The 26,717-nt window shown below is 44.7% G+C and overlaps 1 protein-coding gene across 1 annotated transcript; it reads left to right on the plus strand.

The window, feature by feature from the left end:
• The first annotated feature begins 602 nt into the window (after positions 1-602).
• Positions 603-15,450, plus strand: Lsm11 (LSM11, U7 small nuclear RNA associated). The gene is made up of 4 exons (XM_020179210.2): positions 603-1,100; positions 7,002-7,141; positions 9,074-9,157; positions 9,562-15,450. The coding sequence occupies exons 1-4, from the start codon at positions 641-643 to the stop codon at positions 9,973-9,975; spliced, it is 1,098 nt and encodes a 365-aa protein (XP_020034799.1). The 5' UTR covers positions 603-640; the 3' UTR covers positions 9,976-15,450.
• The last annotated feature ends 11,267 nt before the right edge of the window (positions 15,451-26,717 follow it).

Raw genomic sequence — 26,717 nt, forward strand, 5'->3', positions numbered from 1 at the left:
GGACTGGGATCTCCTTTCTAATTCCACCGTACACTTAACCGACGCCGGCTAACGCACGCAGCCACTGCGTGCTCTGGTACACTTTACATGGCTAGCTTGCATGTACTGCTTGTTCTATATGCAGTACCTCAATACTTAGAGCGGTTCTAAGAGACAGGTACTATTCCTACCATCCTCCAGATGAGACAGAAAAACCCAGAGAGTCTAAGCCAACCCCACCGCAAAAGGAGCTCTTCCTTTTTCGTCCTCTTCCTGCCCCCTTCCCTCCAGCTCCGGCTAGAAGTAGGTTGCAGTTGCAAAGTGCCATGCCAGGCTCCATTCCCAAGGTGTCCGGAGTGTTAAAAGACGCCCTAAGTGACAATGGTACAGATGGTAAAACACTGCATTGGAGCAGATTGAGCCCCAGGGAAGGCGCTAACCGGTCAGCAGCGCGCGGAGGCGGGGGCAGGTCGCAGCCGCTCGCCACGCCCCGTCCTCCCCCCGACCCCCGGGTAGGGGCGCAGCATAGACCGATGCCGCCCTCTGGCGTCCGCGCCGACGCAGTGCACCCTCCGCCTCCCTGTGCCGCGGCTGCGCAGTGCCGCCCTCTGGCGGCCCCGCTCCTTCCTCCCATCGGCCTCGGCTTGCGGGCCTTTCAAACATGGAGGAGCGCGAGTGGGGGGCGAGGTCGGCTCGCGCCGGGAGCCCCGCGAACCCGCCCAGCCCGCGGCTGGATGTCAGCTCTGACAGCTTCGACCCGCTGCTGGCCCTGTACGCGCCCTGCCTGCCTCCCATCCCCTACCCCAACGCGCCCTGCTTCAACAACGTGGCCGAGTACGAGAGCTTCCTGAGGACCGGGAGCCGCGGCGGCGGGCGTGGCCGGGCGCGGGGCGCGAGCTCGGGGGGCTCCGCAGTCCCGGCCACGGCCACGGCCACGACCTCCGGAGCCGGAACCTCGGGCCGGAGCCGCCGCCGTGCCCCCGCCCCGGACCCCGAGCGCATCCAGCGCCTCCGCCGCCTCATGGTGGCCAAGGAGGACGGGGACGACGCGGCCGGGGCGCGTCCGCGGGGCCGGGGTCGCGGCCGGAAGGCGCCGCGCAACGTGCTCACCCGGATGCCCCGTGAGTGCGCGGGCGGGGGAGGAGGCGGGAGGGGGTGAGGTGGGGCGGGGGGAGGGGGCGAGAGGGGGTGAGGTGGGGCGGGGGGCGCCCGGGCCGCGCGCGTGATGGGGAGCCGTGGAAGGGGCGCAGAGGTCAATGGTGCCAGGCAGGTGTCTCCGCAGGACTTGAGCCTGCACTGGGTCTGCAGGAGAGATGGGGAACTTGGAAACAGTTTGGGGGACATCCTAGACGTGATGAGAGGTCTTGGGGACTATGGTGGGGAGAGGGGATACGGAGAACAGCCAGTATTAGTGAACTGGATGAGATGGAGTTGTGGGGCGGTCTCTCTCTTCCGATCGAACCAGAGATTTGGTCTCATGACCCCAGCTTGGGGGGCAGGGGTGACAGGTCGCTCTGGGGTGTGAGGAGCAGAAGAAGGGCCGCAGGGACTTGATGCACTCACATATGTTCACCTTCCTAAATCCCAAGTGCTGGAATGCATCAGATACAGAATCCCTCTAAAACCCAGGCACTGTTTTACAGCCAGTGACTGGAGGGGGCAGGACTGTGTCTGTTAGGCTCCTCTATGTGCAGGTTATTTCAAGTTCTGAGAGTGTAAATGGCACAAGGGAATTTCTTAATAGATCCTTAGAGTAAAGCTGTAAACTGTAGAGGTTCTAATGTGTGAGTTAGGTCTTGTATAAATGGAATCAGAACAGCCGAGGGTTATATCTTTTGTCATCTGGCAAAACGGCTCTAACATCTGTTCTGTGAAGGCAGTGACCTACTTAGCCATTCAAAGCATCTGATCCCATCATTAAGTTATTACATTGTTAAATGACTTCCTTTTGAATGGAGGAGTGTACTAAGCAGGGGATTTTTTTTTTTCATTCCTAGAAATGTGTTTGTTAGGAGAGACTCATCCTGAAAAACTGTGTCTGTCATGGTGCTGATGTGCTGTCTTGCCAGAGCATCCCTCAAGCTAGGGAACTCCCTGGCTAGCTTGCCCAGAACTGACACAAAGACAGTTCATGCTCCTAAAATCAGAGCAGTTTTGGTGGTGGTGGTGGGGGGCTTGTTTTGCCTATATGTTTTGCCACCATTAGGTTATTGATGTGCACTCCAAGTCTTAGATTTAACATTTCTTTCCATTTTTCCAGTATTGCTTGCTACTCAGATTGGCAAGGGAAAGACACACTTCTACATGGTGGGTGGCTTTAGCTTTACCACGGAGCGCTTTACTACATCTGTAGGACTGTGTGACACCAGCTTTGTGGACTTCCCGTACACATCTGGAATTGAGATCTCAGAGTATGCCCCGTCACTGAACATTTTAACCATGGCAGTGGAGACACTTAGGAGTACCGCCATAGATGTGAGTTGATTTTACAGAGTCGATGGCCTTTGGAAATCAAGGAGACATCAGCAGCATGGGTGGGAATTAGACTTACTAAAGAAAGAGTTCCTGCAAGAAGTTAGCTTTAGGTACTGAAGTCAGGAAGGGGATGGGTGAGGATAAAAATGAGGCTGTCAGTGTAATTTACATGTAGCAAAACTCAGCCTTTTTAAGTGAGTTTTGACAAATGTGTAGAATCTGCCTAGGTTTGAACACGGTTTCCTCCAACTTCTGTTTTATTTCCTCCAACCTCTAGCTGTTTTATTACTTTAGGCAAGTTACATTTCTGTAGCATGAAAAACGATAATGGTATTTATCTGTCACTGTAAGGGTTAAATTGTTAAGGATTCAATATTACAGCAGTAACATTCCCTAGGACACAGGAACATTTTCAACAAATGTTGAAATGTCACTGTTGTTGCAGTGGTCATTCTTATTTTTAGATTGACATACTTAACAACCCCTAGTCAGAATTCACATGACCTGCCTGAATTGAGGGCTGGTTCAGCTGTGTACTAGATAACTGACCTTGAGCAAATTACTTACATGCTCTGAGCCTCAGTTTCCTTATCTGTAAGTTGGGGTGAAATAATAGTAAGAACAAGAGGACCCAAGCTCCCTAAAAGTATTCAACTGAGGACTAGACATTGTTTGATAAAGCTTGTCAATGAAGAATGTTAATTTCATATTAAATTTTTGTTGTGAGCACCCTCTAATGTTTTTCCCCTTTAAAATGACTGAACCTGTGAAGCTAGAGCAGTTGAGATGCTTGATTGACAGTTGGCAGACCCTTCTACTGGGAACTCAGGCAGTTGCCCCAGGGAGCAGGTTTGCTGTGCTTATCTCTGTGGTCAAACATTGCTGTCCTTCCAGGAGTTCTTTCTGGGAAGGCGGCAGTCACAGCCTTAGCCTTCACAGAGCTGACAATCAACTACCACTTCCTCTGTCATTGAGGGCTGGCATCATTTTTTAATAATATTTTCATTATTTTTGTAGTATCTTTTTTGTTTTTGTTTTTTTTTTGGTGGTATCGGGAGACTCAGGGTCTCATTCTTGCTAAGTAGTTCTACCACTTGCGCTATACCCACCGCCCTTTTCATTTTAGTTATTTTTCAGATAGGGTCTCATTCTTTTTGCTGGGGCTTACCTCAGACCATGATCTTCCTTCTTATTATGCCCCCTCCCGGTGGTTGGGATTACAGGCACACACCATGCCTGGCTTAGTGATTGAAATGGGGTCTTGCTAACTTTTTGGCCAGGCTGGCCTTGAACCTGGGTCCTCTCGATCTCTCCCTCCTGAGTAGCTGGGAATTCAGGTGTGTGCCACCATGGCTGGGTAGCTATGAATACTTAGAATGCCTCTTGTCCACTCAGCAAGACTCTGATCCCATCACCCTGTTGTAGAGGCTATCACTTCTGTTTTAGAGGCCATCATACTCACTATGGTGACCCTCTCAGTACCCTTCCCACAGCCACTTTGGAGCCCTTGCAGATGTCTGCAAGCAGGTGGCATCCATTCAGGCCAGAGGCTGAAGTGTGTGCCTAGCAGAGAGGAAGCTGTGCTTGTGTGACTGGCATTATGTGCAACCTCCTCCCTATCCTCTGGTTAGCCCAAGGAGACATTCCCCCCTGCCCCTGCACTGAAACACGGGCTCCAAAAGGCCTCCTCTGTATGGTTCTGTTGTCTACTTAGTCTTTATCATGGTTAGAGTCTGATGACCTGGGTAGAGTGAGCTGAACTGGTAACAAGAAGAGCAAACCATTCCAGGGCTGTCATCCCAGGCACACCCAGCAGCAGGAGAAGGTGGCTGAAGAGCTCCAGAGTGGCTGGAGCAGACTGCAGAGAGCTGAGACTAGGAAGGACTGCCCAAGTGCTGAGAAGGCCAGAGATGGCAGAGAGCTCTGAGGAGCCAGGGCTGTGGAGGGGCTACAAGCCCCAGCTTGAGAACGCCCTGGTCACTAAGCTGAGGGTACTGACACCCTAAACCTGGAGCTGGAACATTAGCTGCTAGGTGCTGGGCTAGTGGCACTTAAAGCCCAGAGTTGTAACACCAAGAGCATGGGTCCATGCCCTAGGCTCTAAGCTCCCTTAGTGCAGAGCAAAGGAACCCTCAGCCCATTGGATCCATAGTACCCATCAGTGTTAGGGCTGTTTGAGAATTAAGTAGAATAATGTACATAACAGCAAATTTACTTTTCGTTTGAGGCCTGGCTCAAACAAAAGGCCTGGTGATGGCAGTAATGACGATGATGTCGTTGCAGATGTTAGGAAGGGGATCCAGGAGACCACTCATCAGATAAGGCTCTGGACTGAACTGTGCTGTGGAAAGAGAAGGGCAAGTTCCAGTCTATTACTGGAATCTGGTGATGGAGAAGGAAGAATGAGCTAAAGTTGACCTGGTCTTGGAAGGATGTGGCCCAAGGGCAGAGGCACTTGAGAGGGGATTTGGAAGAATAGCTTTCTTCAGATATGAGGCATATATTCTTAAATTTATTAAGATTTAGCAGCTTGGCTCATACCCATTTGGAGCCTGTTACGGAGATAGCTGGAAAGAGAGTATGCATTCGGATTTAGAATGGGAGTTCATTTTTGCCTAGAGAGTTTGCTCTCATAAGTGGTGCTAGTGTTGTATTTTTCATCACACAAGGCATGAACTATTCCCTGGACTTACACCTTGTTAAATCTTTAGAAATTAAAAAAAAAAAAAGCATGAGAAAATGACAGGTGTAAGAGTTTAAATTTCTGAGTTTGCCATTTATCTAATTAGTATAAGGAGCTGCTATTAAGATCCTTGCTTGCCCCTTCTTTGTCTGGGGTGGAGGGGAAGAGACATAGTAAAGCCCCTATTTTTTTTTTCCAAGTTAGAATGGCAGTGATCTTTCTATTCTTGGTAGAAATGCATATGTCTGGGAGGCAAGGCAGTGCACATGTGTAGACAAGGGAAATAGTTCAGGCATTATGATCAGCTTCTAAAATGGAATTATAGTGACCTCTTCCTGAAATTAACATAGACACCAGTGTAACCTCACTAGTGTAACTAGTTTAATTAGTGTAAGGATACAGTTAGTCACCAAGGTCACACACTAGTGGTAATTAACTAAAAATTGTTTACAATTCCTGACAACATAGCCTATGACACATGGGCAGATATATGTGTACACTCATACAACTTTATCACAGGTTCAGAGGACTTTAACATTGCGTAGAAAGGTCAGTGGTCCGACCAGAGCCCTCCTGTTCTTTCCCAAGTCCTCTCGTGCCACTTTTCCTCCAGGGGCACTTAATTGCCAATTTTTCAATCTGATCTAAACTCCTACTTATCATCTGTTAAATTACTGTCTTCCAAGAGTATTTTCTTTCAGTAGTCATGGCTATCGTTTATACACCAGCTCATGAATGAGGGATAAGGTGGCAAAAAGGAACCGGTTTAAGTTATCCAAACTGAAGAACAGGACTGTTTTCTTTTCTGCCACTAGAAACAAAACAGAGAAATTTGTTTACTGTTAATAACAAATACTCTCCAAACAATTTTGCCTTGCAAACTTGGGAGAGAAAAACTGACACTGGGTATGTGTATGTGGGGAGGTCTTTCTGGAGGATTCTGTACTACAAGGCAACATATTGTGAGAACTGAGTTGACATGAAATAAGAAAAGTCTGTCACTGCCCCCAAGCTCTGAGAGAAGGACCTCTCCTAATAAAAACTGGAGTGTGTGGTTGCATCATTCTGTGAATTGTCACATTGCTTTTTTCATGGTGCTTCTCAGCAGTCTCACAGGACCAGACATAGAGCAGGGGCCCTGTGTACCATCTGGGCTCAGAGCACAATCTGTGCTTTTCCTCCCAGTGTCGAGACGATGTCCACCAAATCACCAGTGACTCCCAAGAGCTCATGCATAGAGGGGCTTAGATTGGTAGGACCAAAAGGCTGTTCCCTTGGAAAGAATGGCACATGTTTAAAGACATGTGTGACTCAGTTCTGTTCCTTCAAACATAGGAACAAGGCTGTTGGATCTTGGGAAAGCTCAAGCTGGATATGCAATTCATGAGAATTGTGCTGAAAAACATTGTCTTAAGACCCAGAATTGAGAAGAATCAAGCTGCTAATGTGTACTTTTTTTTTTTTTTTTTTTTTTTTTTTTTTTTTTTTTTTTGGTGGTTTGAAGTCAGGGCCTTGCACTTGTTAGGCAAGTGCTCTACCACTTGAGCCACGCCTCCAGCCATAATGTGAATGTTTAATGTATTTCTTTTTTGCCTGCAGAATTTTTTAAGTGATGGTGCATCTTAGAATCACTGACATCACTGAATAATAAAGGATATATAGGTAGTGAAACATTTAGACGATGTGGTTTATACACATTCTGTTGAAATCAGATCTCATTTCAGCGTGTGTTGGTTCACTGGGCCTCCCAGTTCCAAAAGTGAGGCTGTCACTGTGATTGTTACTGGTATGGTTAGGTGGTTGACTGTTAATTCTGGGGCTGATGGTAGATGTTCACGCCAAGCTGACTATTCTCTTGTTTCAGTGCACGAAGGCAGCCCTCTGGGCGAACTCCATCGCTGTATCCGGGAGGGGGTGAAGGTGAATGTTCACATCCGCACTTTCAAGGGACTTCGGGGCGTCTGTACAGGCTTCCTCGTGGCATTTGACAAGTTTTGGAATATGGTAATTAACCTTTCTTGCAGGAGATTATCCTATATACCTGAACAGCCTTGTAATCAAAACCTACAGAATAACTTCTCAGAAGAACTGAACTCTGTGTACTCTTAGACAAAAACAATAGACAGTTGCTTTTATTGCTTCCTTTTCTTATGGCGCTGTGCTCTGCCATAGCAATTTGCTCTTCCCCCTCCCAAAGACTTTTGGTGATCTCTGTCTGAGGATATTTTTTAATTGTCAAAACTGGGGCAGGGAGTGAGGTGCTGGCATCTAAGGTGTATGGGATAGGGATGCTGCTGAACGTTCAACAGGCACAAAATAGCCCCCCCCACACAGAATTTTCCAGCTCAAATGTCATTACTGCATGCTCAAGAGACCTGGCGTAGGAAGGATTTGCTCTCATCTATTTAGTAAATTCCTGTTGATTTCCTACAAGGCATTCTTTTGTTCATCTAAAAATATTTCTTGACTTCTCACTGTGGCTGGGCCTGGTGCTAGATTCAGAAGATTCAGAAAGGAATTTCTTTCACTTGGATTTGGAAGAAAGATAAGGATAGGGGTAAAGCAGACATTAATAAGCAAAACACTTCATATAGTGAGTTCTTAGGGAAGGACGCCTGCACCCCTCAACACTACAGAAGCTTACTGTCTCCTTATTAGACATCTGTCGGAGAGCAGGGATGTGTTACAGTACAACTATAACAAGAAAACAAAGAACCACCAGGGCTTTCTAGTGTTTCTTTTTCATCTTCATCTTGCCTTTTCCCTGTGCTTTATCCCCATCTGTGCCATCTCCTGGGTAGTGACACTTGTTGCTAATATTTGTTAAGTACTTGTTATGTGCCAGATGCGGTACAATGGGGCCTTATATCTTATATTTGTGGAGGGCAGGGGGAGTTTGAGACCAAGTATCACTATGTAGCCCAGGCTTGCCTGAAACTCACTATGCATGTAGCCCAAGCTGACCTTGAACTCATGATCTTCCTGCCTCAGCCTCTTTATATCTTACCTTGATAAATGCAGTATAGGTTTTTTTACTGTTGCATCTCACAAATGAGGAAACTGACTCTAGAGAAACTGGAAGGTTTTTCTCAGATAATACTGTTAGTGGAAGTAGAAGTCCAAGACTTCATCTGGGTCTTTCTGATTTCTGTTGGCCATGTTTTCAGTTGATAGGGAATTTAAATCCTAGCTTCAAATGTTAGACCTAGACCTGAATCCTCCATCACTTGGTACCTATGTAGCCAGAGGCACCACATCTGCACCTCAGTTTTCCTATTTCTACCATGTAAGAAAAAATACTTAGCTATTACAATTCTATCTTTGAGGGGAAAGGATTTTAGAGAACATGCTTACTGACGGTGGTAATAACAATACTATTTATCTTGTATTTGTGAGGTGGTTTACATTATTCAGAGTAGTTTCCATTACACAGTCTCATTTGAACCCGACAGTTGTCCTGTGAGTTTGATCTCTGTGAGGCAAGCTCACCTGTAATTCTTCGTGTCATCCTGTTAAACTGTGTTAGTTGTTGTCATATTGATGTTGGGACTGAGGAGGTAAAGAAACAGCAGTGTTTCTCAAGTGTGCTTAAAGCTGCCCTGCCACAGAATCACTTGGAGTTTCTGCTGGAAGCAAAAGTTTCTTGGGCTTCATCCCAGACCTTCTGAATCATAATCTCTAAGAGAGTAGTCCTGGCTTTGTATTTTAATAACTTTCTGGATATTTATGCACAGTGAAATTTACGAATGTCTACCATGCAGTCCTAAAGAGCAGCAGCTTGGAAATGCTAGGCTGAGAGTGCTGGGTGTTAACCATTGTCTTCTGCTTAAGAGCTGAGTCAGCTGTTAAGTTTACTTTTGCCTTTTCCCCCCCAAAAATCTATAAAGTATCATTTTAATTTTTCTTCCTTTTTTCCCCCTTGGGCTGTTTCTCTAGGCACTTACAGATGTGGATGAGACCTACCGTAAGCCTGTTCTAGGCAAAGCGTATGAGCGGGACTCTTCGTTGACCCTCACTAGGGTAGGCAGTTTCCCCTGACCTCCTGGGTACCCATCCTCCTTTCCAGCCTGCTGACCAGGGTGTCCTTGCCCTGTTTGTGATCTAGGTGTGCCCATAAAGGTCTCCATTAGCCTCTCACCTCCTGCTTCCAGCTGATCTCAAATGCATCTGTGCTTCTAACCAGCATTTTTGAGCAGCAGGTTACCTCTTAGAAGGCTTTAAAGTCTTTCAGCACTATACCACTGAAGTAAGCACGTGCCTTCTCTTGACATGCTTACTGATTTATCTGAGTGAGAGCTAGAAACTAAGAAGTCTTACTAACATTTTAAAGAATGCACTCAGAGTCCACAGAGCATAATTCAGGAATCTGGAGGGGTGTTGTAGGCTAATGAGAAGGCTAACATTTGTCATCTCTTTCCTCATAGCTATTTGATCGGCTGAAACTTCAAGATACCTCCAAGAAGGAAGCAGATTCCAAGTCTGCAGTAGAAGACTCCACTCTTTCTAGATACTCCCAGACATCCACTTGGAAAGTGGCTTCAGTGTGGGGAAGAGGAGACACTGACCGGGGCTCACGCAGGCGTTCCCGCTCTGTCCCTTCTTCCCTGCAGGCATCTGCAAGGGAAGAGTCCAGGTCAGAGCTGTCAGGCTCCAGGACTACACGGACGGAAGGATCCAGTGCAGGAGGTACCCTTTCCAGGGCTACCACCCTTTCCAGGAGCCAGTCCCGTAAGAAAAAGCGAAAGCCCAAGGTGGATTACCAGCAGGTATTCACTCGACACATAAATCAGATTTTCATTCGAGGTGAGAATGTCTTGCTGGTTCATCTTGCACAGTGACCAGCTCAGCCTCACTTGAGCTTTGGTTTGAGAAATAAAGTGCATGTGTTGCTACTATGCTATATTCTAGTATCCTGATGAAACTCTGAGTTGGAATGATTCCCTCTGGTCCTGCACATGCAGAGGACAGAGCAGGCTCAGGCCTCTGGAAGACGAGCTCAAGGGAAGGACAGGCATTGGGAGGATGGGTGTTTGAATCAATAACAAGGCAAAAGCTGTTCATAGGTACATGCATTGGATTGGGTGTCACTTCAGACTCAAGCCAGATATGAGCCCTTCCATTTGACTTAGGGTTTGCAGTGTGGGTAGAAATCACTCCTCAGAAACTAGGGACAAAAACTGTCTCTAAAGGAATTGTCACATTTCTACAAGCTAGTGCCCTGAGTACCATGAATTTGGTTCTAACAGTAACAGTTCCAGTACCCCGGAGCCCTGTACCCACATCTTATAACTGACCTTGGAATTTTGTTCCACACTGCTCTCTGTTGATGAAGAAAGGAGGTTTGTTACCTTTCAGTATCAGTAAGGTCTGGGAAAGTTGCCAGCTTGTGCAGTGGTGGAATTGAGACAGGTGGTTGGTCCTTGGCCTTGTTGCAGGAAGGATTGCAGGACCTTATCAGTCTTCCCTTTTCCAGAGGCAGCCTCTGCACATGGCACACCAGATGGGCCCATAATGTGCTTGTGTGGTGGTTTCTTGTCCTCTGACTTCTGTGGCATGGTGCTAGTGCATGTACTCTGTGGTCTTGCCCCTCTGTATGTCATATGTACTGTCCTGTAAGCTTTGTGGAAGGAGATTGTGACCTTCGTTTCTGGCTTCAGAGGTCTGCATGAACTCAGTAATACACATCACATGGCTGAGGCTCCCCTTTCTAGGCAGAGCCAGCCTTGTGCAGGATATCCGTTAGAATGGTTTATCCTGAAATAGAATGGTAGTTTTATTCCTTTGTGTCAGGCCAAAGAGGTTCTTAGAAAGTAGGTGGGTGTGTCTAAGGAACACTTCACTCACAGTCCCACAGAACCCACGAACACGCCAACTTGAAGCTTATTATTATGTGCTTTTCATATGATATTGGCTGCATCTTGACACAGACTGTTAGGCAATATTGATTTTTTAATTTATGTTCTATCTTATATAACTTATGTTCAATGTGAGAATCAGTAGTTAATTAGGAGAAATGAAAACAAAACTTTCCCCTGCTCTACTTGTTGTGTAACATGGGTCGGCCTTCTGAGAAGCAGGGTGAGTCGAGGCTGGGGAGCTGGTACACCTCATTGTTCTGCTGACTGGACCACCAGCTCATGGCGATGAGAGCCAAGCAGCTAACCCCTCTGTGCCTCACTTTCCCTGGCAGACACCTACCTCACGGGCATTGTGGCAGAGAACTTTAGGATGGCATCCTACAGCCTCTAGTCATGTTTAAGTGCCATGAGTAACTTCTAACTATTTCATAGCTCTGTAAGAATTCTGTCTTAGGAGCAAGGCAGGTGCTATATAAGAAAGGAATCTTCCTAGGTGTCACTTTATGATCTTGTAACTATCATCAGAAAGCAGTGAAAACTGTGGGAACTGTTTTCCTTTCTGTAGAGGGACAGTGGAAGTTCTCAGAAGAATGTAGAGGGACTTTTTTTTGCTGCTTCCCCCATATCCCATATCCCACCATTTTCTGATAATTATCCTAAAGAACTCCCTTGAACTTTGCAAGGGGTTTACAATGATAGTACCAAAGGGAGACTGAGCAGCTAAAAATGGCATCATTCCCTAAGGGGAATTTGCAACTGTTTTTCTGTTGTTGTTGTTTTCTGTTTATGTTAAATGCATTTTAAAGTATACTCTGGAGCCATATCAGATGTCTAAAGTTATAGAGGTTGTAGGGTACGAGCTCTAGTTAACAACTACCTTTATTAATACATTTACCTAAATATCTTATTGTATTTATCTAAATTCACTTCCAACTAGATGCCCAAAATCTCAGTTCCCAAATTAATGTTTGTCTGTTTAATCATCAGGCAGCACTGCCTACATCTCTTTACCATTCTCCCCTGTGTGGCTGTCCTTATCTGTCTGTCCTATTGTCTCTCAGCCAGAAGCTGTAGTGGATGCTGTGTTCCCCCAGTAACTGAGAAACGTGCAATCAAAAGGAACAAAACCAATTCCCATTCATTCCAGTGCCTGGTTAAATCTAACGGATTGGTGTACATGCATGCCAGCCTCCGTGTTCACGTACAACTTTGATGTATTCTTACGAGAATTGATTTACAGTTCTCTCCCCAATATGACACCCATCTTAGGCTGTGTGCAACCCATGTTAGGTGGTGTGTGTCCTTCATCTCTGGAGTGAATACTTTCTGGTAATGTGCTTTTTGTTTCACAAAGCATAAAAATTATTTTCAGAGACAGCAGTTTTTAGGAATTAATGTCGTTATTGGAGAACTTTTTTTTCAAAATTAAAGAAAAGATAGGTCCTAATAATGTATTGCTGCTCAAAAAAATGTGATCAACTAGGTCATAAGTTGCCATGGTGGAGAGAGTACTTAGTGTGCGTGAGGCCCTGGCTCAGTCCCCAGCACCAAAAATAATTAAATAAGTAAATACTAAGCTGCTATGGAAATAGCTGAAGTTTTCCTTAGGATAAGAAACAAAAAAGGAAAGTAGTGGTAGATAACTAGAAGACCACCCCCCTTTCCTGAGAGGGACCCTATACAACTGGAATGCAGCAGAACTGGTCTGATGTCCTGCCTGCAGGGATCTGGCTTGGGAAGCTTGCTGAAAGTAGTACTCCCCCTGAATGTACAACTTTGGCTTTTCACACAAATATGTCAATTCACAGGACACTCCTGTGTACCTGGTGAGGTCTTTTCAGGAGAATCTGACCTTGTTAGGTAACAATCCTGCCAGAGCTTAGGGGACCAACTCTCAGCTCTTTGTGTTACCAGCTCAGCCTTGGGTTCTTTTGCTCAGTTTGAAGCAAGTAGTATCATCCAAACGAGGCATGTGCTTGCCAAACTTATACTGCTGTCTAAGGACTCAGGAAATGGGGCCTCTGTAGACAAAACGGGCAGATTTGTGTAGGCTGGCAGCCAGCCCCTCTGCACTCTCCCAGGACCCCTGCACTTCCCGTCAGATCTTTGCTCTCGCACTGTGGTTTGTACTTGACATAGAGATCTTCTCATGTTAATTGGGTTTATCTGCACTCAGAGATGGTGAATGTGCTCAATACCACCACCCAAGGAAGGTAATACATTGGTTAAGTTCAGGTATGTTGTATGTGCAGGAAAACTTGGGGGAGAAGTCCATAGCCACGAACCAGGTCACTGATAGAATCATTTTTTTTTTTTTTAAAGTAGCTTGTAGAAACATTGGTGGGGGGAATGTGAATCAGAACACTCCCTGTTGTATGTACATTAATACCAGGTGACTAAGAAATGAAAGATATGGTACAGCACCTCTCACTCAAGTGTGAGGCCTTGAGTTCAAACCCAGTACCACCAAAAAAAAAAAAAAAAAGAAAGAGAAAGATATGGCCAGGTGCATGCCTACATTCCAAGCTTCTTAGGAGGTGGAGGTAGGAGAATCAGGTCCCAGACCAGCCCCAGGGAAAAGGTCTGAGAGTCTGTCTGAAAATGAACCAAAACAAAAAGGACTGGAGGCATGGCTCACTTGTTAGACCACTTGCCCAGCAGGTATAAGCCCTAGTTCAAACTGTAGTATTGAAAACAACAAAGATATGATTTCATAGCCAGTACAGTTAATGTGCTATTCTTTGTAGATAGAAGTGATTCTCCTGCTTTGTCATTAGTATGACTTGCACTTAGGTTGTTTTAGCATTTGAGAAGCTATTATGTTTCCTTTCAGTAGCCATCTTCTGAGCAGAGGCAGAAGTGGTTAGCCCGAGTTAGCAGTGTCTGTGGCAGGTGGCTTTGGATCAGCAGCACTTGCATGTGAAGGCAGAAAGCTGGGAAAACATTAGCATTGAAGTCTAGGTGAGCATCAGTCCTTGCTGTGCATTGCCAGCTGGTCAGCAGTAGCCCCATCTGTCCTTGTGTGAAGGTCCACCTTAGGGATTTTCAGGTCGTGAGCTGTAAGCTGCCCTTCATCCTTGTATGCCTTTCTAATATCTGTGTAAGCCACTTCTGCCTTTGGAGAAAAAGAAATACAAACCTAACTTGATGCAAATAAGTATTTGTATTTCTACTGCACTATTTCCATAGCAGCCAACATGGGCAAAATCATTAAGTGGAATTGGTTTTGTAAATTGCTTCCTTAAATTTTCTCTAAACTTTGCCTTCAGGAAAGAATTCAAACTATTCCAAGACAGCTTGCTGTCACTGGTGCTGCCCCAAGGCTCTTCATTCCCTTCTGTGCTTTTATGAATGAAGAGGTTTCTGTGGGAAGGTCAGGGTTCACGTAGAGAAAGAGTATCATGATGTAAACATATTGTTTTCATGCTGTTCAGTTTTTTCTTTTCCTGTACAGATACAGAATGCAGCCAGTCCCATTTCAGTCTGTTTTTCTTTTTCCCCAAAGGATTTTCTTAGTGATTATAAACGAGAAACATCTCATGTAGGCCTGTGTGGCAAAGGGGGCCCATCTTGGCAAATGGTGTTGATGGATTAAGATACGCCTTTGGAGTCCCTGTCACAGTTTTCTTGGTTCTGAGGAAGGGTTGGGCCTCCTTCCTCTCAGTTTTGAGTACTTTTCAAAGGTCTGTAAGTTCTCTTGCACTCTTCTAATAAAAACGAAAGCTCTCTGTCAAGAAGTGGCTTTGGATGGTTCGAAGATCTAGGGAAAAAAAAATCAGTACACCTGAGACCTTCAGTTGGTCTGTTATTTATTTAGAATAAAAAGTAGTTTGATAAGCTACTAGAGTTAGTGTTCCTTTAAAAACACTCTGCAAGCACGGGCCCTGTCCCTTAGGAAAGCTGTAAAAGCTATTCCCAATACATAGCAATTGCTTTTGATTTTTAGTCCTTTGGAGCACACATCTGATGTTTATGTCTGATGTTATGTTTTTTAGAACCGTGAAAAAAATGTCTGACAATTTTTCAGGGGTATTATTTAAATGATGATTACCTGCTGCCTTACGTTGAGTTGGGCTCTGGGGCAGCTGTTCACTTTTACTCTGTTGTCCTGATAGTAGATAGTAAGCCATGTCTTAAAAAGTGATTTCCTTATTTCGTAGTGACATCTAAAGATGTCACCCTAGGGATACCCCTCTGCATTGACTTATCAGTGTGTCTCAGACACAACGAAAGCTGGGTGACTGTACATGTGGATAGTTTCAGTGTTCATATACCAGCTGTGAGAGAAGAACCATGACTGTTCGCTCATCTTTGTATTTCTCCTAATTGTTAAGTTAACTGAAACGCTTCCCATTGGGGGGAGGGCTGCTGCTAGTACCATCCATTTGTAATGTTCTGCTTCAGGTTGTATGTCACAGGGAGTCTGGAGACTGTAATAAATACAATTGTATCAGAGTACTGGCTGCTTTGTCTGCTGATTTTGGGGGGTAAGTCAGGGGAGTCTGTTACCAAAAGAAGGCATCTATCTAGAAAGTTGACACATCTCAAGCCAATTGCAGTCTCATTATTGTTAGCTTGTGCCTTTTTGCTATCAAAGCACACACGTCTAGATACCATCCTGGAGGTAGCTCTTCCCACCATGTTTATTTGAGGTTTATGCTTACAAAAGGAGGTTGGCCCATGTTAGGAACTCTTGCCCAAGCCCCGCCAAGGGTAATTGCCCTGTAAATTTATCCTGCCTAATCACTCACTGGCAAGAATCCATCCTTTTCACAGTCTGCCCAAATTGCCATTGATTCTGCTCCCATCCGAGTGTCTTACCACACTTGCCTCATTGAACCTCATGTGCTTCCACAACTATGGGAATTTGCCTGTATGCACACACAGGAAACTAAGCTGCCCAAGGATTTGTCTCACTGATTACTTGATCTCTTCTGTGTGCTTCCAAAACTAAATCATACTCTGGTATGATTCTGGCACCAGTATGGCTGGGCATACTGGTGCACCCCTGTGATCTCAGTAGGAAGAAGGATTGTGAGTTCAAGACCAGCCTGGGCTATGATAGCAAGACTGTCTCAAAACACCCAAGGCTGGGGAAGCAGCTCTTTCCTAGCATGCACAAGGCATTGGTTCAATCCTCAGCACAGCAAAAACAAATGACCACATTGATTGTTTACAGGGGAAGAAAACTCAAGTTACCACAGTTCTCCACTTTAAGGGATATGTTGATTAAGTTGGGCTCAGCCCACGTACATGAAATTTCCAACCACCATACTAGAGGAGGGGGAGGTAAGACGCACAGCCTCTAGGCCCGGTGTCTGCTTCTTTGTTTTGTACCTCAGAGACTTCTGATTAAAGGTGAAGGTCCTTAGTGATCAGATACCTTTACAGTTGAAATGCACAGTGGCAGTGGCAAGGAAGGGGATAGAGGCAATGCAGTGAGACACATCTGTCTTCTGTGCTTTCTGGATGGGAATGGCAAGGAACAAAAATTTCCTCACGGTCTCCCTGGATAGGTGAAGCGTTTTTCAGTTTGTTCCATAGCCACTAGGTGGCAGTATGTTAAAGAAAACGGCTCACCTAGAGGTCCCGGGTGGACCTGAGCCTGTCTCCAGTCACTGCTGCAATTTACCAGCCGAGACTGAGATAATCAAGGGCAAACAAGCTTTAATCGACCCCGGGGCAATGTGAGTGTATCCCTCCAGGGGTGACGTTCCCTGACTGTTGCCATTCAGGTAGTGAAGGTGCTTGAAGAGTGAAGAGAAAGGCTCGCCAGCGCCTCCTGCTTTCAGGAGTCTGTCACCATTGTCGCATCAGGGATCTCAGAAGACTGATCTCCACTCACCTCTTCTCACCTGCTTGCAAGGGACCACCCCCTAGATGGTACTGCCGTCTGGAAGGCAGCGTGCACTTTGAAGAAATTCTCTCCCACCTGCATGGATGTTGAAAGTCCATTTGTGGGAAAGGTTGCAGCTATGTTACGAGTCTATGACCAGAATCAAGCCTTCATTCCAAGACTGTAAGCGAATGTCAAAATTTATACTAAACAGAGGAAAACCTGTTGTTTTAGGTTGGAACACCAGAGGCACAAGAAGGGCAGTGTTAGTCCATCTCATATACCTCAGACTAAGGCCTTCTGAAGACCCCCCCCCCCCGCCCCAAGCATTAATTGTCCAGCAGCTTATGGTGAGAAGGAATACAGTATGAAATAATAAAGCTGGTCTTCAAAGAATAACTAAAACTAAGACTATCATTGCGCTTATCAGCTTTCCAGCACTGTAATGAAATACCTGACACAATCCACTTATAAGGAGAAAAGGTTTGCTTTATTTCCTCCTGTGACTCATTGGCCCCATCGCAGCACACCGTGGCAGGGATACAATGGCAGAGCAAAACCACTCACCTTGTGGCCAGGAAGCAAATGAAGGGAAAGGTCTGCTAGGACCTTTCAACTTGATGATGTGTTAATTTCCAGAATGTGGCAATCCTGAGATGATCCTTTGCTCTTTCACTAATTATTTCTGAGGATTTGTTTCCTGGTCTCCAAAATAGGCATTGCACCATGTGTCTCTTAGGATTATCAGTGTAAGGTACTCAGCCCACACAGCACACCCTTAATGTTGTGTGTGCTTGGTAAACTTCCTGTGTGATGTTCAGCTTTCTTAACTTCTCTGTGCTTTCATTCCTTGTCCTAAGCTCAGATCCAGCCAGGAGATGGACGGAGCAGGTGCTTCCCTCCTTTTTCCAGTACACAGGTACTAGAGAGATTGTTCCTGGGCTTTCAAACTCTTTGTTTTCTCAATTGGCTCTCCCTGGGTTAAAACTGGAGCATACTATCTTCACCATGGGGAGGGCTGTGCGCTCCCCCAGGAACAGTATTAGGCTCCACAGGCCTTTCATTAGCTGGGGTTACGAGAGGGCCACAGGGCACGGAATGGTAATTTCCTACAAGGGACCCCGGTGACCCAGAGCGAGCTAGCTCAGCTGGTCTGAGCATGTGGCTAATGAGGGAAGGGCCAATTAGTGTCACGTGGACAGCCCACTCCTGAGTCTTCAGGCAGCAGCCACGCGCACGTGCCATAGTCACCGGGATGGCTCAGCCACTGTAGCTGTCATCACTATCAGACCCATCCCACGGCTTACATCCTTCCTGTTACCGTGTGGTCCGGGGCTTCTGAACCTGTGTCATTTACAAAGCATCTTTGCAATGTTGCCTTATCATGATAGTTATCCAGTATTTTTCTATAAATTGACACACATTTTCACTTGAAGCTATCCATCACCATCATCCATGGAAATTTGGAAAATTCTCCCTAAATAGAAAATATACATTAAACTGTTTAACCAAAAATAAACAAAATGTGCCTGTTGAAATTAATTAAAATGTCTGTCTTCTTACTATCTACAAACAAGCTCCTATGCCACAGCGATCCGTGGACCTGTGTTAATAAATGTCACAGGTATAGAATCTGCATGGTGTTATTTAATGCCCTCTGCTCAGTAATAAAACAATCACATCAGCAAAGGCAATCTTACGAGACAATTGCTTCAGTGGAAGAGTCAGGATCAGTGACCAGGAGAGTTTCACACTCGAAGTGATAAAATTACTATTCTTGCAGGAATTTCAGCACCTATTGAGAAACGTGTAACTATAAAACCTAAACTCTGAACAAACCCACAGCTTAATTTACATCTGCCTTTTGCTCCAGAGTCATGGCTTTTGTTCACACTCTCCACTGTTGCTAGCACTAACACGATGCTTCTCTCGTTGTCACCTGTTTGATGATAAACAAAACACAAACATCCAATACAGATTGGTTGGCTGTGTAGCGTCTTCGTTCCCTATGGTCAGGCCAGTTCTCTGCTTGGGTATTTCCTTGTGGAGATCAAGATACAACAGTAGTGGTGTTGGTAATAAAAATGTATTTGCTAATTAATTGAGCATGTTACGTCCAGTTCGGTTGTGAAAATGTACACAGGTACGTGTATACAAATACACATGAAAATACACACACACTAGCCTCCTCTATATTTCAAGTTTCTGATAAATTAAAAAATGAAGAAATGTCAAAGCAGAGTTGTATAAGTTCTGGTATATTAAAAAACCCAGGTTGAAGAACAGACAGCTCTCAGTGCTGTCTGTGTACCCGTGACTATGTGTGTCACGGAAGTGAGCTACTCATCTGTATGTGACATACATCTGTGAACATGAAGTCCACCCGTTCCGGGGCCCAGAGATGAGCCCCACCTGGAGCACTGACTTCTGTTTGGGTCTGGGCTCCACCATTCCAGAGGGCACAGGAAAATACCTGGTGGTGTGGAAACAAAGTCGTCTGCTGTGCATATGGGTCCCCAGCTGAACAGCCTCACGTACCTTCTCGTGTCTCCTTTTCCTTGTAGCTTCTCACCACAGCTGCTCCTGTTACTCCAGCACTGCTTGGTTAGCGCTTTCTCATTGTCTTTGCAAAGCCACTAATTGGTAGCAAAGAGAGCCAGACTATTTTATAAGTGGTAAAGGACCTACTTAGACCAGAAAGTCAAAATATTAGAAAATAGGAGAGTAGTTACTGCTTTTCTTCCATTGCCTGTGGACAGGTGCCTGCATGCACACGCACACATGCAGAGTAAAGAACAGGTAAGAGACTCCACAGTGTTAGCCGCTACAGAGTTTTCAATGCACAACACTTGGGGTAACACGAAGATTGTGTGATTAGGGAATATTGTGTAAATATATAAAATGTTTACTAAAAAAAGTCTATTAGGATTCCGTAGGCTTGCCCCTGTTGAAGGTCTGAGGTGTACTGGCCATCTTAGTCTCTGAGGTCAGGAAGTGATTAGTGAGCTCGGTGTCTTGTGTGAGGACTCTGAGGGCTGCTGCTTCAGCCTCTTCTCCATGCTAGGCCCAATTATACCTCAGCTGTCTTCTCATGGCCCCTCCTCCTCTGTCCCCAGAGTCCTGTGAGCATCGAACCGGAGAGCACGATGACATACTCCATGAGAACTATTTTAGCAGAAGCTACCTTCCCCTGTGCTGGGAGCCACCTGTCCTTAATGGCTTAGAACTGTTTTTACTTAGAACTATTTTTATATTTGAACAAAGTAGGTAAGGACATGCATGTACATAATGTATGCCATTAAAGCAAAGTGACAACACAAACCAAGAGTGATAAAGAGACTCCAGTTTTTAAAGATGGCTGGCTTTAAACCAACCTCACATGCTAGAAGAAGAGCCCAGACAGATCCTGAATGTTCCTTGCCTTCCTCATTGGTCCTCAGATAGGGCCCACCGTGATCCACCTTCTTCGTGGAGTGGGCACTCAATATCTTGTATTTTCTACTGATTTTGAATCCTGTTTTAACAAGGAGCTCTCTTAGGTCACAGAGAGTTTGAGGTTTGGTTTTTTGGGGTTTTGTTTGTTTGCTTGCTTTGTGTTTTTTTGAGACAGGATCTCACAGGCTGCTCAAGTGATCTTCCATCCTCAGACTCCTAAGAAGTTGGCCACCACACCTGGTGAGAGATATTACCAGCTGGTAACATTACCTGAGACTCCCCAAATGGTGACTTATGTAATCGACCCCTGTGCCCTTAGGGAAGCTGGAACCCCTGGGGTCAGTCTCACCCTCCAGGGACAGCTTCTTCAGAGTTCCTGAGTGGCCCATGACCCTGTGAACATCAGAGCTGAGGAGCCTCACATCCTGCACGCTTTTAGGCTCCATGTGGGCTGAGGGCAGAAGCCGGAGGTAGTGTATGTCACTGGCCATCATAGGCAAGGTCACAGGGTAGCTAGCTGTGGAAGGAGTTTAGGTTCCAGGTGGCCAAGGTGCTAGGAGCAGCTACGTGAATTTCAGGGTTCAGTGAAAAACGAAAACGTGGGGCCCCTTGTTCAAAATGATTATCTATTTCGAGATGGTATCAGAAGACATTCAGCACAGGGTCCTCCTAGGCATGGGCCTTGTCCATGAAGTGACACTACAGGAAGCCCCAGGCCACTGTGCAACGAGCAGGAAGCTTGAAGCTCAGCCCTGGGATGCAGGGAGGGGCGGTTCCTGAGTCTCTCTTCATGTCTGGTGGATTCTTTGGGCTGCTTGTGAGGGACGTGCCCTGAATCCATAATCCTGAATCCATGACTACGATCCAGCCACAAATTCAAGCATTGTCATCATTTGGAAATGCTTCAAGAAAGTTCTATCGCATTTGAAAACCACTAGTTGGAAGGAATTTCAGCATCACAATTATCAAAAGAAAAGCAAAGAACTTAGTTTCTAAATATGACTCAAATGTAAATGTTTTCATAATTTCAAAAATATTTTAAAAAATCATTTACTAATGTGAACAAAGTTTATTGCTCATCATGATTATCAAAAAATGTTTGAAGAGACCATTATTAAAAAGTCTTGATGGAACTTAGTCCGATCAGGAATTGCCACTTGATGCTGGGTGTGGTGAGGCTCACCTGTAGTCCCAGCATTCAGGAGTCTGAGGCAGGAGGAGCGTTTGAGTCTAGGAGTTGGAGAACAAACCTGGGCAACATAGACCAAGTCTTATGAAAGAAAAAAAGGAAGTGCTGCTTCAAGCATAAAATCAGATACTAAAAAAGTTAAGAGCAAATGTAAATTTCTCATTAAAAATTGACGAGAGTATTTTGAGAGAACTTTACACAAATTCAGCATTTAATGTTTCTCTAAATTTCCAGCTTTCCTTCCTTCCTTTTTTCCTTCCTTCCTTCCCCCCTCCCTTCCTATTCTTCCCCCCACCTCCCACGTTTCCTTCATTTCTATCCTTTATACAGGGCCTTACTATGGAGCCCCAGGCTGGTTTTGAACCCTGTGTAGCTCAGGCTGGGCTTGAACTTAAGATCCTCCTATATCAGCCTCCTGAGGGATGGGATTACAGGCAGGAAACACCTGGCTCTTTTATTTCTTATATAATATGAGGAGTAATGAAGACTTTTGCCAAATCCCATGTAGATACCTCAAATCCCCTCTAATTTATCCCAGTGTGTAATTTAATTATCATTACTTTCTATGTGTGCTATGAAGCAAAATGTTAGAGCGGTACTCTAGCCAGCAGGTGTCTTGTGGAGTCTGAGACCTATGAAGAGACTCATCTGCTTAAAAAAAAAAATTAGGATGGAGTGGCTTAAGTGGTAGAACACCTGCCTAGCAAGCACAAGGCGCTGAATTCAAACCCCAGTACTGCCCTCTCCCCCAATTCTTATTAACATATATTAATTGTACAAAGGGGTTTCACTGTGGTATTTGCATGCATACAATGTACTTTGATCAAATTCACCCCCTCTATTACTTTTCCTTATCCTTCTACCTTGTCTCCAGTCCCTTTATCTTACAGTTTGTAGTAGGTTTGATTATGCAGTTCTCATACCTACATTTAATATATTTTGATGACATTCACGCCCCCATCACCCTCTCTATTCTCTCTCACACTTCCCACTGGTTTTTCCCCCAACAGTTCTCTTATATATTTGTGTCATATTATTGTTTTTTTAGTCTGGATTCTGCATATGGAAGAAAACAATGTTTGTCTTCCTAAGCTTGACATATCTCACTCAACATGATCGGATCTTTATCTCCACCCATTTTCTGCAAATGACACAATTTCATTCTTTTTTATGGCTTAATAGTACTTCACTGTGTATATATACCACAGTTTCTTTGTCCACCCATCAGTTGTTGGTCACCTAGGCTGATTCCACAGCTTGGCTATTGTGACTAGTGCTGCTATAGACATTAAGTGTGCAGGTTCGTCTATTGTATGTTAACTTACATTCCTTTGGATGAATTTTGATTTGCATTTCCTTTATGGCTAAGGTGTTGAACATTTCTTCATGTATTTATTGGTCACTTGTACTTTTTATTTTGAGAAATGTCCGTTCCAATAATTTTCCCATTTATTGATTGGATCATTTGTTCTTTTGGTGTTTAATTTTTTGAGACCTTTCTATATCCTGGATATTCATTCTTTGTCCAGTGAATAACTTGCAAAGACTTTCCCCTATTCTGTAGTTTGTTTCTTCATTCTAGTCATTGTTTCCTTAGATGTGTAGAAGATTTTTAATCTGATGCAACCGCATCTGTCAATCCTTGTTCTTATTTCCTGCACAATCAGAGTCTTATTCAGAAAGTAATTGCCTTGTATTTCCCCTATGTTTTCCTGAAGTAGAAACACTTTGCTTTTGCCCAACGTATGCAGACAGGATAATGAAGTCTGACTTGGGAAAGCAAACCATGACCAAAACAGAATTCTAACATGGTGACAACTGATAGTATTTCATGGAGCTGTTGAAGTGATTACATGAGATACTGCACGAAACACCCTCAAAACAATGCCTAACCATAGGACATACTCAATGACAGTTACCATTACACAGCACCTTGGATGGCTAAAATGTTGACAAATTCCATCAGATGCTGTGCCTGCGAGGCCTCCGCTCTGCTCTTGCCCACCCTTCTCATTCCTCCTGTTCCACACCACCACAAGTTAGCTTTTCATCACTGCTCACCTGGATTCCTAATTTTTCTTTCAGCATCCAGGGTCTTTATTGTTGTTCATCTGGTTCAATTGAGATGCTGTAGGCTTCAAGAAACAGAATACCCAACTCAAACTTGTTTCATACGTTAAGACATCCAAAGTTTTCACAAATGGGTCAGCAACTGAATACTATCACGGCCTGAGTTTAGGGAGTGAGTGTGTGTTTGGTTTTGTTTGTTTTGCCTTCACGCTCAATATTGCTGCTGACATCAGCAATACTGCTGCCAAACGTCACCTCTACTCATGATGATATCCAGGCATGGAGGAGAGCAGGGTTCTCCTTGTGTATGTCTTTTTACCACGGAGGAAAATTCTTCCTAAAGCCTCTTAGGGTTCCTCAGAACACAATTTCTTGAAACCCATCACAAGCAAAGCAGATTGGGATTAAAATAATTGATTTGAGGCTTCATTGTTTATCCCTAAACCTGGACCTCCATTTCCTAAGCATAGTATTAGCCTTATACCCAATCAGAACTAGGATTTCTTTCTTTCTTTTTGGCAGTACTGGAGTCTGAACTCAGGGCCTCACACTTGCTAGGCAGGCACTCTACCACTTGAGCCCCTCCATCAGCCCAGAAGTAGGATTTCTGTCTTCAAGAAGACATAGATATTGGGCAGACAACCAACAATTTGAGCCAGTCCTTCTACACACTCCTGACTCATCATGCCCGAACAGGACTCCCCACAGCCTCCTGGATGGTGTTGCTCTCTTCACCTTGCCGGCAATTAAATATCCAGTCCCTGGTCTGGACGATAAGGTCACAGTTTGCCAGAAAAATACTCTCGGGTTATTTTATCCTTTCTCTTCACAGCCCTTTGCACCTTTTTATGTTACATATGAATCCGGGGACTTCATGACTGGTGACTCTGTCCAGCTCCAGAATGTCACCTCATTAGGACATTGTTTTGCTTATTATTACTCCCAACACCTCACACAGTATCTGGACACAGCAGGTTTTTATAAATATTTGTTGGATGGATGAATATATATATTATATATATGTTACATATATATATATATATATATATATTATATGTTACATAATATTATATATGTTATATGTTATATATATATAATCTGCCAAAGGGAGCAAGCAGTAGTTTCAACCGTTACATATTTAATTTGGCAAAAGCAAGTTTCTATGTAGCTATGAAAAAGGATTGAAAGAATTTGGAACCTCAACATCACCACCATTTTGTTAAGGAACTAATTGCCAAGCCGCGTGTGCATGTGGGACCATTAGTGATTCTGTAGCTATGCAAATTAAAACAGTGATGTATGATTTATAGCTTTAATAACATTCTGAAGGCTCTTAAATTTTAATCACTTGCAACATCCTTGTTAATATTCAATTACTTTATTAACTAATTAGGTCACTTGCTGAAAAAGCACATATGGTTGCTGCTATTTTAATATCAGCTGAGCCTCACAAAACACCTTTGAAATGGTTGCAAATGGTTTATTTATTTTAAACAGATAATTAGGATGCTATAATTAATAAACCAATTATGAAAAAAGGCCCAGTAGTGATGGATGCACAAGTACAACGGCAGTGTCCGATGGATTAGCCATTCTTACATACATACATCAAGGCACAAAACTTCAATGAAAGCCCACTGTAAGAAGTGCTTTCCTAAATAATTAATTCATGCAATGACTGATAACCCTATCACGGGCAAACCTAACTTGAGACTTACTCATCGCACAACCTGTAATGTGTACTTCCCTTCCATCTGAGAAGCAGGCTAAGCTTGGTGTTCCTGGATCACTTACGAGGGCCTTCATTTGCAGACAGAGCTGGGCACTTCACGTCTTCTCTGAGCATGGCAGCGAGGCGAGCCTCCCAGAGGGGTAGCAGAGACACAGTAGAATCCGGGTTGCCCTGCTTACTGAATTCCCTGCGGTGCGAAGGTCTTCAAAGCCAACGATGTGAACAAAGAAAGCGGAATCCTGCGGGGACTTTTCACCCACTACTGTCAGAGGAGCCGGGGGATGGTAGCACTAACCTGTACCTCGAATGCTGGGACTGTGGCAGGGGGTAGGGGACAGCTTGCAGGCTTGTGGGAGAATTATATTTCTGGGATCAGATTCCTTTCTCTGGGCTGGGAAAGAACATTGTCAGATCCTAGAACCAGGTCATCTTTCTGGCTAACAATAATATAAAAATAAAAACATAATGGCCACCTTGACTGACTGCCTGCCATGTGTCTACCAGGCTTGGTCTGTTGCCTGTGTTATCTCCTTGAAAATCCTTACGAATCTCTCTGGGCTACCTTCCAGGGGAATCTGTGATTCATTCCCCCATTTTGCTTCAGGGCATCTGTACTGTCAACATTGGTTTACTGAGCACTGGGACCAGGCTCTGTTCTAGCATTGGGGAACTGGCAGGAGAGGACAGACCAGTGCTCTTGTCACTGACATTCTCCTGGGGAAGGCAGACAATCCAGTAGGACAAAAAGTCATGACAAAGCAGAAAATTGTGACAGGGGATTGAGTGGCAGCTGTCTGTGACTAAGTCACCAGGGAAGCACATGGACTTTGCAAAAGGAGAGCAGGGGCAGAAACAATTCTACATTTGTTCTTTCCTCAGTTTCACCACTTGTTTTCTGCTCTGTGTTTTTTCATGTGAGTAGAAGGGAATACAAATAGCAGCTAAGGGAGATACAGGGATGCTCAGTGTGGCTCACACTTATAATTCTAGCTACTTGGGAGGCTGGGATTGGAAGGATCATGATTTGAGGCCAGACCTGGCAAAAAATTCATGAGACATCCCCCCCACCCCCCAATGGAAAAAAGCTTGGCACAGTGGTGCACGCCTGTCATCCCAGCTACTGTAGGAAGTAGAAACTATGACGGTCATAGTCCAGGCTGGCCTGGGCAAAAAGGAAGTCCCTATCTCGAGAATAACTAGAGCAAAAAGGGCTAGAGGTATGGCTCCAGCAGTAGAGTGCTCGTCTAGCAAGCACAAACCCTAAGCTCAAACCTCATGGAAAAAAGTTATCATCACAGGTGGCAGCCCAATGGCTGCAACCAGAACTTGGACACTATGAACTTGTGTCCAAGGAGGTGAGAAACTGCAGAGCCATTTGTCATCCCTTTCTTCTACCTGCCACAGTCACGCTCTGCAGCGGCCACAGTTATGTTTTATTATTTCCAGTCTTCTTTAACAAC

The sequence above is a fragment of the Castor canadensis genome, chromosome 16 (assembly GCF_047511655.1).
Source record: "Castor canadensis chromosome 16, mCasCan1.hap1v2, whole genome shotgun sequence".
Taxonomy (NCBI): Eukaryota; Metazoa; Chordata; class Mammalia; order Rodentia; family Castoridae; genus Castor; species Castor canadensis.

What these genes read in the sequence shown, in the direction of transcription:
- Lsm11 (XM_020179210.2), top strand. Translation starts at nt 641, where the DNA reads ATGGAGGAGCGCGAGTGGGGGGCGAGGTCGGCTCGCGCCGGGAGCCCC. An exon ending in CGTGCTCACCCGGATGCCCC is followed by an intron (nt 1,101 to 7,001) that starts GTGAGTGCGCGG and finishes CTCTTGTTTCAG; the next exon opens with TGCACGAAGGCAGCCCTCTG. An exon ending in CTTCGTTGACCCTCACTAGG is followed by an intron (nt 9,158 to 9,561) that starts GTAGGCAGTTTC and finishes CTTTCCTCATAG; the next exon opens with CTATTTGATCGGCTGAAACT.